This window comes from Lottia gigantea, assembly GCF_000327385.1.
Source record: "Lottia gigantea unplaced genomic scaffold LOTGIsca_87, whole genome shotgun sequence".
In the NCBI taxonomy this organism is placed as follows: domain Eukaryota; kingdom Metazoa; phylum Mollusca; class Gastropoda; family Lottiidae; genus Lottia; species Lottia gigantea.
The window spans coordinates 1005400-1021687 of NW_008710867.1; the positions used below are offsets into that span (position 1 = coordinate 1005400).

A 16288-nucleotide genomic window follows, 5' to 3' on the forward strand; every position below is an offset into this window, starting at 1 on the left:
GAGCACAAACTATTTGAAACCTAATTCAGCGTGTCAAAGGTTGCCGCTGTATTAGCATTCCAGTTCTGCTCAAGAGAATTTAAAACTACAATTGGATAATCACAAGAGGGCCTCTGACGTATATTTATGTATAATTCTACACTGCGTGCATTTATGTTTAGTGCAAAAACCACAGTAGAATGGAGAGCAAGCATTGGGAGCGACTAAGGTTGCATTCAACATGGCTGACAAATTTGTGATCACTCAATTAAGGTGTAAAATAACCATGGGAATTTTTTCACATGTCATGATTATTTCTATGCCAGTTGATGCTGCAAAAGTTACCCCCCTTGTATGCTCTTCAAGAAAAGGCAGGCTGTATGTGTTTTTTATCTTAAATCAATGGACCTCTGTCAATCAAAACCAATCAATCAAATCAAGCTAGACCCACTTGATTGCAATTTTTTAGGAATAAAACCAAAACTCAAATCTAAAGATTATGAGTTATTGAGAAATTGACAAAACCAAACTTTAAATATACATTATTAGCTATGTGGACTTAATAAACCATAGCCTTGTAGACTCTCTAAATCGCAGAGTGGAACAGAGAAAATTCAATACATGCCTGCCTTATAAAAATGCAATGAACATAGATAGTAATTAATAAATAATAATAGTTCCTATATATAAAATAAATAGTTTGTATAGTTTCAATGTGTTATATATATATATATATAGGGTTAACATTCATCCATTTACCTCAGCTGCCATTCAAATTCATACATTTTGGATTTGGACTTTACCTGGAATTTTTTTAATATTTGCAACCTGATGTTTTGCTCCCATTTTGTGATGGGAAGAGGACATTCATTTTTTTCCCTTTTAATTTGATTTGAGTATTTTGAACAAAATTACACTTTTCAGCCTCTAGATTAGTACTTTTAACAGCAAATGATCCAAAAAATATAATCGGACGGTCCTAAATATATGAATTTTTCTGGTTGCCTAACAAAATAAGGTGTACTTTTCACAATTTTGCAGAACAGTTTTTTTTCGTTTCTTCAGGTATTAAGCATAATTTTTCATTTAATTTTTTTTTATAATTATTTATTACATTAAAATGAATCAGATTTCAAATTTTTTTTTTTTTTGAAGTAAATTTGTGAAAGTGCATTTTATTTTGTTTATTTTTCTTTATATATTTTAATATTGCTGCTTCTTGGTTAAGTTTTGAAGAGATGCACGGCAGGTTACTATCAGGAATGTGGTTAATGCAGATCTATTTTGGGTAACCAATATTTTCTTAAGTAACCAATATGGCTTTCGGTTACCAGTAAATAACCATTTATGGTTACCGAAATTGCACACATTTACTCACTGAATCAAAAAATTGGGTTATACACGTCAAATTAATAAATTAACCATTAACAAAAAATAACCCAACTGAAAGTCTACAGTAACAATTGCCCAATTGTGGTCAAAGTAACTGAGAAGTACAATATTAAAATTTGTAAGAAAATTGTTGTAAATTTGGAGATATGATCTCAAATTGTATTACAAAGCGGGTCAGATCATTCTCTCTTTCATTCTACTATTAATTCTTTCATTTAATCATTTTACCAGCACATTTTTCACTTTGGTCAAAGTTGAGTGATTAGACACACCCATTACATTTTGATCAAAATGAACTATGCTGCTAGCATTGTTTTGTTTTTTGATTTATTAAATTTTTGTTTTTCTGAATTTTGTGTGTGTGCCTTAATAAGTTGAATATTTAGTAATCATTATAATGCATTTAGGAACGATTGCTTATTTTTTCTACCATTTTAAATCAAGTTTTTCAAGAAAATGGCATCAGAAATGAGTTGATAATCCCATTTACAGAGAGGCATCAGGTTATTAATACTAGGCTTCTATACAAAAACTTGATTTAAAATTCAACAGGAAAATACCAAGTTGTTCATTATTAGGTACTAAGAATAATTAGTCTTAAAGAAAAGGTTGGGTTTAATTCTATTTCTTCAAAACTAGCTTTCTCAATTTGATGTCAACATAATTGAAAGATATCACTTAATTGAATATTAATTTTGATTTTTAGACCTCTGCCAGTGCTTTTATGAGAACAATCTAACATTTAACTTCTACACAAAATTGAAAAGTTCACAAATTATGAAAACTAAGCAAGCTTTATTGAATTTTAAAACGTAGGAATTGAGCAGGCTTAAGGAATGAAAATTTAGAATCAAACTATGCCTTTAATTAGCTTGTTGTTTGATTGTTTTGTGTTAATTAAAATATATTGTGTTAATTACTTCATTAATGATGAAGAAATATATTAAAGAAGGAACATAAGAATTTAAAAATCAGTAAATTTTGTATATTTTTTTTCTTTTTGCCAGTTCTTTACTGAAAAAATTAAAGATTTAAGAAAAATCTTTGCAATTTTATTTATTTTCTTTTGACTTTCGTAATAAAATTTGAATGCAATATTTTTGGATAAATCACTGTATAATTATTCATGATTTTGTGTGTAAATATCTTATTTTGCGGAAACTTAGGCGTAGCTGATGTATTCTGTTACTTCTGTTTGAAAAATTCTTTGTCAATCTAAAGGAGAACGAATGGTTCTTGTTAAGAAAAATTATAGTTAAAACTTTATAAAATGTTATTTCTTGATAACTAAAGGCATATTATGGATTAGTACAATCCTGAAAATTTACAGGAATCATCATGGAACATCAGGCATTTAAGTGAGAATTCCCTGCTTTTTTGGTACCCATAAGCGAGCATTTGGTAGTTACGCTTGATTCTGAGTCTCTTACAATTACTTTGAAACTTTCTTGACAGTAATTGGGAATCTAGAAATACTCAATATTCGCAAAATATTCATTAAATTCAATTCAAATTTGTCAGCAATATATTTTGGTAAATTTAAGAGCCAACTTGCAGCCATGTCTGAGTTTTGGTAAATTTATAGGCAAATTTTCAGTATTGTACAAGTTTATGATAATGCCTTAACGTTAAATCCTTACTTAGAATATATGACAAATTATATTAGATGTAACATTCCCTTGTAGAGAATATTAACAGTGCTAGTTCTAAGAAAGCCATTTTTTTTTCATCCAACATTTTTAGGAAATTTATTACATTTAATGCATAGTTATAGAAAGTTAAATATATTATAAGTTTTTTTTTGTTAATTATGTTTTCTCTATTTGTAGAAATGTCTCTTTACTTTTAGAACTTTACTTACGTTACTTTGTTGAATTCATATTTTGAAAACATGAATTAAAGGAGCACTCTCCCTGAGCTTTCCTTTAATTCAGTCCAAAAATTTCTGCAAAATTTCATTTGAGACAGATTGGCATTTAAGTGGTTAATTCAAAAGTGTTGAAATTTTGCTAAAATCACCATTGCTTACATATAATAACCTAAGATGATCTTAAGGTGAAAATTTGAATTCAACAAAGAAGACAATACCAAAGTTCAACTAGATATCTAACCTATAACCTATAACCTCTATAAGAAAATTTGTGATAATATAATTGTTATTAGTGCTAAATCAAGGTTTCCAAATTATAAGTTATATAAAACAAAATAAGTTATAAATTTATAACTACATGGTTTCCAAATCACAATATAACAGAAACTTGATGGTTTCCAAATTATAAGTTATATATAACAATTTGGAATCTGAATATAACATTACGGTTTCAGATGATAAAACAAATGTCATGGATTATAAAATATATAACACAATAATGCCAATGGTTATAATTAATATATAACCTTTTGGGATTTAAATTAAAGGTTATAACTCTAACTCTAAGTTCTAAATAAAAGAAAAACTTTATTGTTGTTCAAATTTCTGCATCTTATTTCCATTATGGCTTCTCAGGTTTCTTTGCCATTATTATTACTTTTGAACATTATTATTATTTTTATAACTCAATATTGTATCATTATGTTTATTATATCTTCATTATTAAAACCACATTATTATCATTCTAATAATGAACTTCTATCAGGAATTGCAGAAAAACTAAAACCACTATACTAAATTTTATTTAAATTAAATCCTAAAGCTTAAGAGCTTAATTTTACTTTTTTTAATCCTAGGTTTAAATCTTTAACCCTCCTCAATGTCAATGTAATATAATACATTGTGGGATTAATTAACAAAGGAAAATCAAAGTGTTATCTCTTGAATATGCTTTTTTTTTTTAAACAAAAGTGCTTTAAGCTGAGCTTCAAAGCTTAAAGTTGGCTTAAGCTTTCATTGAACGTTGCTACCTCATTCATTATTATGTAAACTAGGCCAAGAATGTGATAGAAAAAAATGCATTTGAAATTTAAAAATATTTTGTAATCTTCGTTAGAATATCTTGATTTTTGTTGCATTCGCTTCTGTTATATATTTTGACAATTTTCACTGATATTTATAGTAATTGCAAAACTTTGTACTTTACTACTTTAGAAAAGGTTGCTTCAGTAGTGTGTGTCTGCAATTTGAAATTTCTGTGTTATGGCTTAAAAAAAAAAAACACAACGTTTTTGGCAAATCCCAAAATCAAAGCACCTATGGCTTTAGTTTTCAGCGCTTAAACCATCAAAACATGTTCACCAATCTCTGATTCAGCTTGCTTCTTCAAATAGCAGACATAAATTGTCTGGAATTTAGTTTATGTATCATAGCTTTGAAAATAGCTTAAAAAATTTGTAAGAAATAATTTTGTTGTCCATTATAGACCTACCTCTAAAACTTAGAAAGTTATAATGGGCCTTTACTCTCAGTTATTTATTCATATACAGAGTTTATTATTTCTAGAAAAAATTACATTTATATCTACTAAAGTAACCTCCCTTCATTAGCCTAGATGGTAAAGGGATGTAACTCTAGTCGTTTAAATGACAAAAGGGAACACAATAACTGCATTTGTCACTTTTTTTCTACACATTTGAATAATTCATAATCTTTTCTGAGTTTTTTTGTTTAATTTTTATTTTATTGTTACTATTAACTCAATAACAATTACCTCCCTTTAAATGAAAACATTGTGACCTCAGGAAGAAAGAGTTATTTCCCTTTGTGTTAAAGCTTATGTGTATATATGTACAAGTTATTGGTTATATATATTAGTTTATAGTTTCTTATTACATGGAAGTGGTGGATAAGGGCCTTCTGAGACAGTTTTGATCATAGTATAATAAGAGTTATGTCCCTTCGGTCTAGCCTAGCTTAGCCTGAATGGATGTCAAAACTGTGTCTGAATGCCTTTTTGACCACTCTATTCTATTATTATAACTATCATGTCATGTTTAAAATAATTCTGCTTTTATTGGTGTCATTTTGGATATTTAAAAAAAAAAAGAACTACACCATAAGGTTTGATTGGTCTGCTCTAAAAAGCATTGGACGGGGCATGTCATTGATAGGTAATTGGGCGCTGAAGGTTCAAATCTTGAAGGTTCTTCTATTGATGATGAAATGGAGAAAAAAGTCAGAAAATTTCTTATTCTAAAATAATAAAGCACTTCCAAAACTTCACACAAATTATGGCTTGCTTTTAAGAAATGATGTATCCCAATTCAGAAGGAATCCAAAAACATTTGGGGCAGACCAATGAACTAGAGAATCACATAAAGATATATATAGCTTGAATATTTTTGTCATTGTCGAAACACATAAAATGACGTAGAAAATAATAGTGGTTACCATGGTAACTCACGTCATTTTGAATGCCTCATATCAAGAGATCTATTTAACAGAGGTCAAAGTTTACCATTCTAATCAATATTTGGCTGGCTTGTTAATTTCGGGAAAACTTGCATGTGTATTTTAAAAAAGAAATCGTTTATAATCATTAAATATAAATGGACATGACCATTTAAACCACTTTACCACATGTCATGATAGATCTTACCTCTACCACCAAATTAAGGCACCATGGCATAATCCCATTAAATGCCTCTCTTACTGTAATGCCTCTATCACCTTACCTTATTATAACCCATCAATGCCTCTATGTAACATGTATTGACTAAGGCCAACTTTTATAAACATGATACTTCGGCTTATTGCCTGAAAAATCATTACTTTTAAAGTAATTTTACTCAGCTATATTAATGCTGAATATCAAAGTCTCATTTACCCCTAAGCTGAAGTCTCAGTTATTCAAAAACTGAAGCCTCAGTTATTCAAAAACTGAAGCCTCAGTTATTCAAAACTGAAGCCTGTTATTCAAAACTAAATCCTCAGTTACTATGCTTCTGAGAGCAAGTCCCAGAAGAGTAAAGGCATTTAATGGGTTGTAGGTATACACTAAACCAATTTCAAAACCATGTAGACTCTCTAGATATGACAGGCTAAATATTTTTTTTTAGTACAATTTAAAATAAAATACCATTTTAGTTATCAGCTACCAGTATTTTGTCGAATTTTATATAAAAATAAAATAAAATCAGTATATATATATCATTATACCAGGTTGTTATCACTTCATATACGCCCACTTTATCCTGTGCAATAAGTTCATGTACTTTGCTCATGTCCCCATTTAAAAATTCAGATCTTGAATATTGGAAATATAACCCCAATTTCCATACCAAATGTCTTGGACAAGCTTTTATTGACCATACTATCATTATGCCAGATTATCAAATATTGGAAATTTAACCCAAATTTCCAAATCAACTGTCCTTATGAAGCTTTATTTTCCAAATGATCATTATTATACCAGGTGGTTATCAATTAACATACACCCACTTTATGCTGTGCAATAAGTTCATTTATTTTGCTCGTCTGATTTCATTTAGCAAAAGCTAAATATAATAAGTTAAGGAACTTATTTGCTAACCTGGTGGTACAGGGTTTCGATTCTTGAAAAGCTTGAGACACGACTCATATAACTGAAAAAATGGGCAAGGATTAATACAAATTTATTAAAAAGTTAGTAGTATAAAATAATTATTGATATATTCACTAACCTAGATTTTGAATTTAGCCTTTTTTCATTGGCTTAAATTCTCAAATTTCTAGAGCTAAATTTTCTAAAATTTATTCATTAGCTATGTCTACTGTTTATCAGATTATGCTCAAATTCAAAGAAATCATTCATCCAATCACATCATTTTTTCATTGAGTATATGCTACTAAATGCTTTGTAAAATTTGAAACCACGATTTTAGAAATAAACAGCCTGAAAATTTGGCAAATAGACGCTGCCAGTAACTTGTCAAATAGCTGCTGCCAGTCACTTGTTCAATTAGACCCTGCCAATAATTTGTTCAAATTTTCCCTGCAAGGAATTTATCCAAATAGCTCCTGCCAGTAACTTGGCAAATAGCTACTGCCAGGAATTTGTTCAAGGAAATTTTAGTCGGCTTTCTGCCTGAGTTTAGTATTTTCTCCACCCACCATTTTTCTTCTTTGACGTAACATATGCATGTACAGCTGAGGAAAAACTGAAAGAAAATAGAATTTATATTAAATTTATCATTCTGGAGTTCATTGTTACTAAATTCAAATGAATAATTCTGATAAGAGCAAGTAATTCACCATAACTAAATACAACTAATAAATTTACCATTACTAAAACAATTACTAACATTAACATTACTAAACCAATTACTAAACTACTATTACTACACATAGAACAACTAAGATTACCAATAGCTTAATTTACCAGAAAAGACTTAGTTGGAAGTTGGAATATGAAGCAAGCATAAATTGCAATATTTACAGAAAAGCATGCGCAATGGAAGGGAAATAACTCTGAAATTGATCTACAAAAAGTACCTTCAATGTCATGATTTTCACAATCAAAGGGAACTAATTCTAAACAAGTCAAAGCAGACGTAGTCTTACCTGGTATGTACATGACAATAACGAACCATAAGAAGAAGTAGAAATTGAAGGCTACGTTATACTGGTTTGGTAAATCTAAATTATATAGGTTTGTTTTCTTCACAAAAGGCATGGCACCCCAAATTGACAACAATTCACCCTAGAAAGAGAAAAAAAACAGTAGTCTTTGGTCAGTTATATTGTAAGTGGTCATTTGTTCTTAATGCAATTCACCTCTAGCTTGAGATATGTATGTACATTCCTGATGATGGGTTTAAAATCAGAAACATGTGTCAATAGCTTAATATAAGCATGTAATAATACAATGTTCTTTGTTGATTTGCAAATAAAAGAAGTAAACTTACTAGCACGCCAACTGGATAGAGAATGATGAAAAAGGTATATCTGTAAATAGAATGTAAATTCAGCAATTGTGTAATATTCATGTATTCCGATTTTCAATAGTTTTTCACTCATAGCTGCTTATTTGACTTCTAATAATTATTAACTATAGGTATTCCATGACCCACAAAGCCTTTTGAAACAAATTGTAAAATTTAAAAAATGTCAGGAAATTTTGGAATAAATCAATACCTGCACCAGATGAGTATATAGGGTACACTTCCCACCAGTGAGAAAAAATAAAATGAGTATCTAATGATCTCTGTTACAGTCCATGCAAATAAAAACATGGGAACTGCTGGACTGGTCTGAACCTGAAAGCAAAATACCAATTAATCATTAGGCTACCAGTTATGGACTTTCTAATTAACAAATCCAAAAGTAAGCATTACCAGCTATGTGGACTCATTCATAGGAATTTCAAAGCCAAATACCACATAAACATTACTGGAAAGGGATGCTGAATGGCAAGCACAAATAACTAAATAATGTAATCAGATGTAAATATAACAAATTTATTCCTACCTCTTTCACACTATAGACGATTCCCCAAACCAAAAAGACTCTAGAAGCTATCTGAAATGCTGTTAAAACCACACTAGATTTCACAAAGCCCACTGCACAATGTAGAACCTACAAATTAAAAAGAGAAAATTTTATGATGAGTGGTTCAAGGGCATCCAGAGTTCCAGGATTGGTAAGGAAACAAAAAATAAGGATAAGAATATAAAAAATTAGTGAAGAAAGGGGAAAACATTAAATGATGAAACACAATCTTATGGTATAATTATTCAAGGATCAAAACTACAGTACTGGTACTAGAAAAAGCTAAAACTATTTATTCCATTCTCACCTCTAAAATGGCTGCAGTTTGGAAAATCTGCACGATATAATCAACTTCCTTATAGATCAGATTAAACGACTTTTGTTTAAGGTACACCTCCACCATCTTGTACATGAGGAACGACCATCTGAAAAACAAGGTAAAAATACTAAAAATAGCAAAATAAATAATTAAATCATCGCATAAGTCAACCAAGTGCGGAATAGCTCTGTCTGCAGCGACTTGGATTGTCGTCTGCTAAAGAAAAGGTGCCATGGGTTTGAATCACTCTCAAGATAAGGAAAAATCTGATGCCACAGCTATTGCTTCCAAAAGTCAGCCAAGTGTTGGCCTCCAACCCCTGTATAAAATTGAATTGTAACCAGTGGTGTAATATCTATTTTTGTTGAATAGGGTACATCTCGGTATTTACACACGCCCATTTTTCTAAATGCACTAAAAACCGTCTTTTTACGCGAGCTTCGAGCTGAAGCAGTTGCAAAACTTGTTGCCAACACAAAGCAATGCACGCCTACTTACCCAGCTAGCTGAGCGACATTATATAAAATTAAATACAGGCGAATAATCACACTTTGGCCTTTGCTCTGCGTGTTCGGCGCCATCTTGTTAGCAGAAATAAACTGAAAGTGTAACAGATTCTGACTTTTGATTGGACGAGGTACCGGAAGTAAATAATCCGCAATTCTATCTAGCCGGAAGTAAGTGTGGTGCTTGTCAATAAAATAATTTCTTTTTTTATCTTTTAATGTTTCAAAGCGTAATTTGCCGATTGTTAGTTGTTAGATTCGTTTACCAGCCTTACCTAGATATTTGCTGTTTGTCGCCCGCTTTGAACCAGTGGATCATATTTCTGTAATCGCATTTACAGCTGTCGTATATTTTCTTTTGCACCCCCCCCCCCCCCTTATTTTTCCACCTCTATAGAATAAATAATAATAAGCATAGCATTGCTCTTGGATGAGGCAGCATTAGAAGTAAACTTTTCTATTTTCATTGACATTGACAGTGTCTAATATCCTAAAATTAAGAAAGAAAAGCAACAGTTTAAAAAATGTCTTGTCATTTCAGATTTAAAGAAGCATAATAATGAAGGCGTTAATAAATATCATCAAATCCATATTCAATCTCATCAGATATTTATTATCTCCCTTGAAAAGAGCAGTATGTCGCAGACGACGTTCTTCAGAGAGTGATTTTGCAGCACCAGTCACAGATCTCAATTCCTTGTCCATAGACATGACACAGTCTTATCCTGGCAATAATGATGTAAGTCTCTGATTTTTAACAAAATATCAACATCTTTGGCACCGTGTACCTGCAGTGCCTGTTATGACATTGGCTATTATTATCAGAATAGTAAAATCGTTAAGTTTCATATATTTATTATTTTTTTTATGTATTACAGATACAAATGGAACCATGGGATAGTTGGAACGATGCTGGAACTAATAATAGATCGAATAATAACTATGGCAACCCTACACAACAATATATCAACAATTACCGCCAAAATCTCAAAAAACCTGAACCAGAGCCTGTTCCTGAACCTGATTATTTTGAAGATATGGAACCATCTCTTAGAAAGACAGCTAAGGTTGGTTTCATTTTCTTGTGTCAATTTGAATATTGTATTTGCAAGCTGTGTTTGATTTAACGGTGGTTTTTACCTTGCTGGACAAGTTGATGATTTTAGCAGCTCGTCATAAATGTCAACAGATTTTTACAATCTTGACTGATTAAAAAAAGTACAATTTTTTGTCCTTTCAGATACATGTAAAGAAGAAACATGCCGCAGATAATAATATTAATAAGAGTGCTATCTCTAACAGATTAGCTATGACTTCAGATATTCCTTTACAGGTAGGCTTCACCCCCATCTTACTATAAACCTCAACCCTTATCATAATTACCAGAACCACAGACATCTGACTGAAAATTGAAATGGTGCAATCCATGCTATCTGTGTCCGTGATATACATACCAAATTGGAAAACCTCTTAACAATCCCTCTAGTAAGGTATGTAACCAATTTTGCTTGATATTTTTTGCAGACGGGATCAGAGCTTGATGCTTGGGAAGATGAAAATAATGCATGGGATGAAGTGGGTGATGAGGATCTGTCTTATGAAGCAGAGGTGGCATTAAAAGATAAACGCAGAGCTGAACGTCAACAGAGACAATTGGAACATCAGAAACGTAAATTAGAAAAAGAATCACGATTAAATCGTAAAGACAGAGATATTGTAGCAGTGAAGTTATCGTGATAGTTGTGATCATGGGTTTTGCGATTGGAAATATGTTGAATAATAGAATTTGTGATTACAAGAAGACATATATGTTGAAATGTAATGGGACACATGTGGATATATGGGTTTTCTTGATTGGCTACATATTGAAAAGTGGATTTTGTTATTGGCCATATTATGTTGAATAATAGACATATAGGCAATGACCACACATTGAAAAGTGGGTGTTACTATATAAAACGGGTCTCAAATTCTGATTGTGGGTGTTATTTTGTTTCATCATAAGTGCATTTATTATTTTTGAATCAAACTTAAATAATGATAGGGCTTCAAAATATGGGTGACCCTAATAATAGATTGATCTATTAAAAGAAGATTCATTAAAAGGGCCATTTGATTTTATCAAATTTTTAGGTATTGATATTCTTATGTATATTTGTTTGGGGAAGGAGTTTGTTGTTTGAGAACAATTTGGAGTGGAGGCTTAGCTTCGGATATTTGAATTATCAAAATATATACTTGTTCATTATGTTAATTTTTGGTCATGATATGACAACCATATATGTTGATGAATAAAATTCTCAGATTGCTTGATTCCACTGTCATCTTTCATGTCTGAACTTTTATTTCCAGCTGCAGCACATGATGGCACTTTAATACATTGAGCTACATCCCTCCCCATGAATTGAAATTGAAAATGTTTGCTTTGCTTTTTTTATATATTCTGTAACAAAGTTTTGTATATACTATTCCAAAGTCATAAGTTATATTTTGTTATGTGTAATATTAAAGGGTTTATTTCAACGTTGGTTATTTTAATTTAGCTCTTTATGGGTGAAAGAGTTTCTGTCCCACATGGGCTTAGTGGCCAATCACTACCTTGGTGGGACTATTTCTAAGCCCATGTACTTCATTTGTCCTCTTTTGACCCTGGGAAAGGTAGTTTTCCGCAAAAGAACCGATGGTTTACTAATAATTGCATATTTTGCAAAAGGAAGACTTTTGGATAGTATAGTTTTCCACATAAGCGTTACTTTCTGCTAATTTGTCTCTCCATAAAAGATCGTCAGCTTTAAGAGTTATCTGCCCCTAGTGAAAATTTGCGGACAAAGCGAAAAAAAAAAATTTATAAATTGATAAATGGTCAGATTTTCTCGAAGTTAAAGTCAGGTAGTTATAAAACATTCATTTTAATTCATTAGCAGACACATCTAAATCAATCCTGAGCTTTTGAACCATAGAGGAGAGCGATCAGATGTTATTTTTCCGATTTTTTTTTCCGGTGTCTTGACTTTCCGAACGCAAACTCCGCAGTTAGTGAGGGAAAAATCAAACAGCTTTTTCAGGATCGCTGTCGTGGCTTTTTTGATTTTTGTCGTTACTCTTTCCTTTCATTTCGAGGTAGGTAGATGACAAATTAACGTTCGCTTCCAGTGGAAGCTGATATCATTTCGAGGTTCTGTCTCATTGCCAAAATATGAGTAGCCTAATCTCCAATCATGCCTAATCCCTTTGAGCTGTTCACATCAAAGTGATTAATTGGTGTGAGTTGTCTTTTTACATTAATTGATTAATCATTTGTTGGATTAGTGGCCCTTTACCATTAGATTGGTCTGAGTGGTCCTATAGCTATAGATTAGAATTAAATGTTGAAGATAAGAAAGGGATGATCTGACACATGACATGAAGACTACTGGGTCCATTTTCATTATTAGTAAGCGAATCAGGAGAACAAGGACATCTCCTTTACATTTTACTGATAAGACTGTGATATCAGTTAGTTAGAAGCAGACATTCACTTGTTATCTCCCAACCAACTAACCTGCTCATGAGGTACAGTCCAGCTGAAAGAAATGGCTTGTATTATGACATTATAGGAATGTTGTGAACAAGGCTATATACTGATGTGACAATACCAATCAAATATAGTCTAAATATAGTTATAAAAATAAACGACGATTCAGTAACAGTGTCCTAGTAAAGGTTAAATGGAGAGACCTACATTGTAATACAACTTTTCTTTTAAATCTTCAGAAATTTCAAAGTCTGATGCCAAATTGAACAAACCAGGAATCATCATGGAAGCAGCACCAGATCTGATCCAGAATTCGGTGCCAACTGTCATGGACGAGGGAGAATTTAATGGTAGAGTTAGAAAACTGAAAATTACTGATAATATTAAAGAATTACAAACAGTTCTTAGAGACAAGACAACAAGCCGAAGTGATTTTATATTTTATGCTGATAGATTGATTCGACTGTTGGTGGAGGAAGGGTTAAATCAATTACCCTACAGAGAATGTTCTATTGTTACTCCTACAGGTATGTTATGTTAACCCTTACTAGCTTGATGTCTCACAGGTGTATGAGTCAGACAGCTTGTTACCTTTGATACAGAGGTTGAAAAAAAAACTGATTTAACAGAAAATTGTCATGCTGATTTCATCTCAATATTGATAAGCTCACTTTGTTTGCAAAATAACTTAGCTGACAAAATCTTTCTCATAGATTATTGAAATAAATTCAACAGATTCACTAGATGCCACCAAATTGGCAGAGGCAACACAATGGGTTTATATTTCAAATAGAAAGGGAATGTCTAATTTTTGTGGTAGAATGGAAATAAATTATATTTTTTAACCAATGATAAAAAGACAGATTTTTTAAATGTTTGTTATGAAATGATAAATATAGGTTATCAGTGAACATGGAAAGTTGCCAAATGGTGAAATGGCGACTAAATATTTTTATAAAATGACATCAATGTCACTCCTGTCAAATGAAAGTTAGAAATATGTTGGTTTGAAAAAGGGACAAAATGATCTAATAATATTTCGATAAAATGGTATCACAATCAGATATTCTGTGTTAGTTTTCTCGTGCCAGAGATGCTGTTGATGCTCATCAGAGCGGCTGAGAAATAAAAGGGTTAAGTTGATTGAATAGGACAATAAATAATAATTTCTCTGATTGCACACCAGACTGATTCAATCCAGATCAGAATTGTTATATATATGATATACTCTGCTAGTAATATCAAATGATAATTATACTCTATAGTATATTTGAAATGAAGGATTTCGTTATTTTTTCAGGGCATTCTTACAATGGTCTACGCTATCAAAAGGGTAATTGTGGAGTCAGTATAATGCGGTCAGGAGAGGCCATGGAACAGGGTCTTCGAGACTGCTGTCGTTCCATTCGCATTGGCAAAATTTTGATCCAGAGCGATGAGGAGACACATAAGGCCAAAGTGGTGTATGCCAAGCTACCTCCTGACATCTCCCAACGTAAAGTATTACTCATGTACCCCATTATGAGTACTGGTAATACTGTTGCTCAAGCTATCAAGGTGCTAAGGGAACACAAAGTCAACGAGGATAATGTTATATTGTTAAATCTATTCTGTACGCCTCAAGCTGCCAAAAATGTCATTGCGGAATCTCCAGGTATTACGATCTTGACTTCTGAAATTCATCCTGTTGCTCCAAATCATTTCGGTCAGAAATACTTTGGCACCGAATAATCATTCCTGATTGTCTGGTGAAAAAATTTTTCAGCGAAAATTCAAAATTATTTGATAGAGCACCAAATTTCTTCTATCAACCATTAAGGGTTTGAAATATTATTTTGATTTCATGCAGTTAAATTTGATAATGGAGAATTTTTCACAATATTCAAAATTTTATGAAAGTGCTAATTTTGGGACGCAAAAAAATTACATGTATTCAGAAATCCATATTCAGGTCCAAATACTTCCATTCCATACTATTGTTAAATCTACTAGTCAAATCTTCTTCCAATGGCAGAATGAACACCTGTCATCTGTATCAAGTTAAATTCAGAATAGTTCTTCCTGACTCTATATCTGATCTCAAATAGCTGTCACTCGTCAGCCAAATGAGTCCAAAAACAGCCCAAACAAAGTTTCAAATCAAATAAAACAAAGCATTTAAATTTAAATCTAGGTCAGCCAAATGGACTATTGTCATTTTATACTATATTGGTTTAATATTTCTATCATTTATTTTACTCTATTTTGAAATCATGAAAGCATGATATCTGATTTGACATTTTTAGAATTGATCAGGCTTGCTAACAAACTTTCACAAAGAAATATTGTCCACAAGATCTGTGGAATCTCATCAGGATTGAGTGTTCTGACATTTAATGCTATATACAACAATTTGCTGACTCTTTATTTGTGTCCATTTCTGGTCCAAATGGTGTCTTACATCTTACATTTCTGCAGCTGATTTCCAACAGTGTGCCAGGATTGAACCCTGCCAGGAAGCCAATGCGTTCTTCAGGTTTTCTCGAAGGGCAATCAGTTCAAAACACCATACCACTGAGCACTGGGACCTCTTTCTTTATGGAAGTAACTGCCCTTTAAGGTCTTATGTCATTACCTGGTCATCCTGCTGAACTCTTGTATTAGCTTCCAGATTTACAGATGTCAAATTAATGGTATTCATGTGTATTAACAATAAGCCTAACATGACAAATCATATATTCATTCAATTTATTTTCATATTCAATAAACATATTTCAATTTATTTTTGTATTAAGAATGTATTTGTCCCCTTCACTACTATAATTTCCAATGGCAATACACATTAGTAGTATAACTACCAAGAGAATTAAATAACATACCTAATAAGGGTACATATACTCTCTGATAAATGCATATTTATTGTGTGGGGCTTAGATTTAAATGAAGAGATATTCCCTCTTAGAAAGTGCAGACAAAAGGGGGAGGGGTGTCGTTGGCCCAAAACTGAACAGAATTATCCCCCACCCCTTTACCATTTGTCTATGGTTGCAGTATGTACCGTAAAGGTACTCTCAGACCGTTATGATAACAAGATACGTCAAGACAATAAAACTAGTTCAACCCTCTTCTCAATGCACGTGCAAATTGAAGTCCAAGGGGAGATAATTGACAGTATTTTAGACGGTTATGACACGTGT

General features: G+C 31.9%; 3 protein-coding genes across 3 annotated transcripts; 2 read left to right on the forward strand and 1 right to left on the reverse strand.

Annotated features, from left to right (window-relative positions):
* Nucleotides 1-6902: 6902 nt before the first annotated feature.
* Nucleotides 6903-9682, reverse strand: LOTGIDRAFT_222938 (hypothetical protein). The gene is made up of 7 exons (XM_009067931.1): nt 9591-9682; nt 9081-9198; nt 8753-8860; nt 8420-8541; nt 8191-8230; nt 7847-7985; nt 6903-7443 (listed from the first exon to the last, which is right to left on the reverse strand). Exons 1-7 carry the CDS (start codon nt 9671-9673, stop codon nt 7355-7357), a joined length of 699 nt encoding a protein of 232 aa, XP_009066179.1. The 5' UTR covers nt 9674-9682; the 3' UTR covers nt 6903-7354.
* A 475-nt stretch (nt 9683-10157) lies between these two features.
* Nucleotides 10158-11335, forward strand: LOTGIDRAFT_169642 (hypothetical protein; the record flags this gene model as incomplete). Its single annotated transcript, XM_009067932.1, has 4 exons — nt 10158-10337; nt 10477-10665; nt 10839-10931; nt 11123-11335. 4 exons carry the CDS (start codon nt 10158-10160, stop codon nt 11333-11335), a joined length of 675 nt encoding a protein of 224 aa, XP_009066180.1.
* A 2105-nt stretch (nt 11336-13440) lies between these two features.
* On the forward strand, nt 13441-14843 carry LOTGIDRAFT_133766 (hypothetical protein; the record flags this gene model as incomplete). Its single annotated transcript, XM_009067933.1, has 2 exons — nt 13441-13639; nt 14413-14843. The coding sequence occupies 2 exons, from the start codon at nt 13441-13443 to the stop codon at nt 14841-14843; spliced, it is 630 nt and encodes a 209-aa protein (XP_009066181.1).
* Between the last annotated feature and the right edge of the window lie 1445 nt (nt 14844-16288).

What these genes read in the sequence shown, in the direction of transcription:
- LOTGIDRAFT_222938 (XM_009067931.1), bottom strand. Translation starts at nt 9,673, where the DNA reads ATGGCGCCGAACACGCAGAGCAAAGGCCAAAGTGTGATTATTCGCCTG. An exon ending in AATGTCGCTCAGCTAGCTGG is followed by an intron (nt 9,199 to 9,590) that starts GTAAGTAGGCGT and finishes CTTGTTTTTCAG; the next exon opens with ATGGTCGTTCCTCATGTACA. An exon ending in TCGTCTATAGTGTGAAAGAG is followed by an intron (nt 8,542 to 8,752) that starts GTAGGAATAAAT and finishes TTTTGCTTTCAG; the next exon opens with GTTCAGACCAGTCCAGCAGT.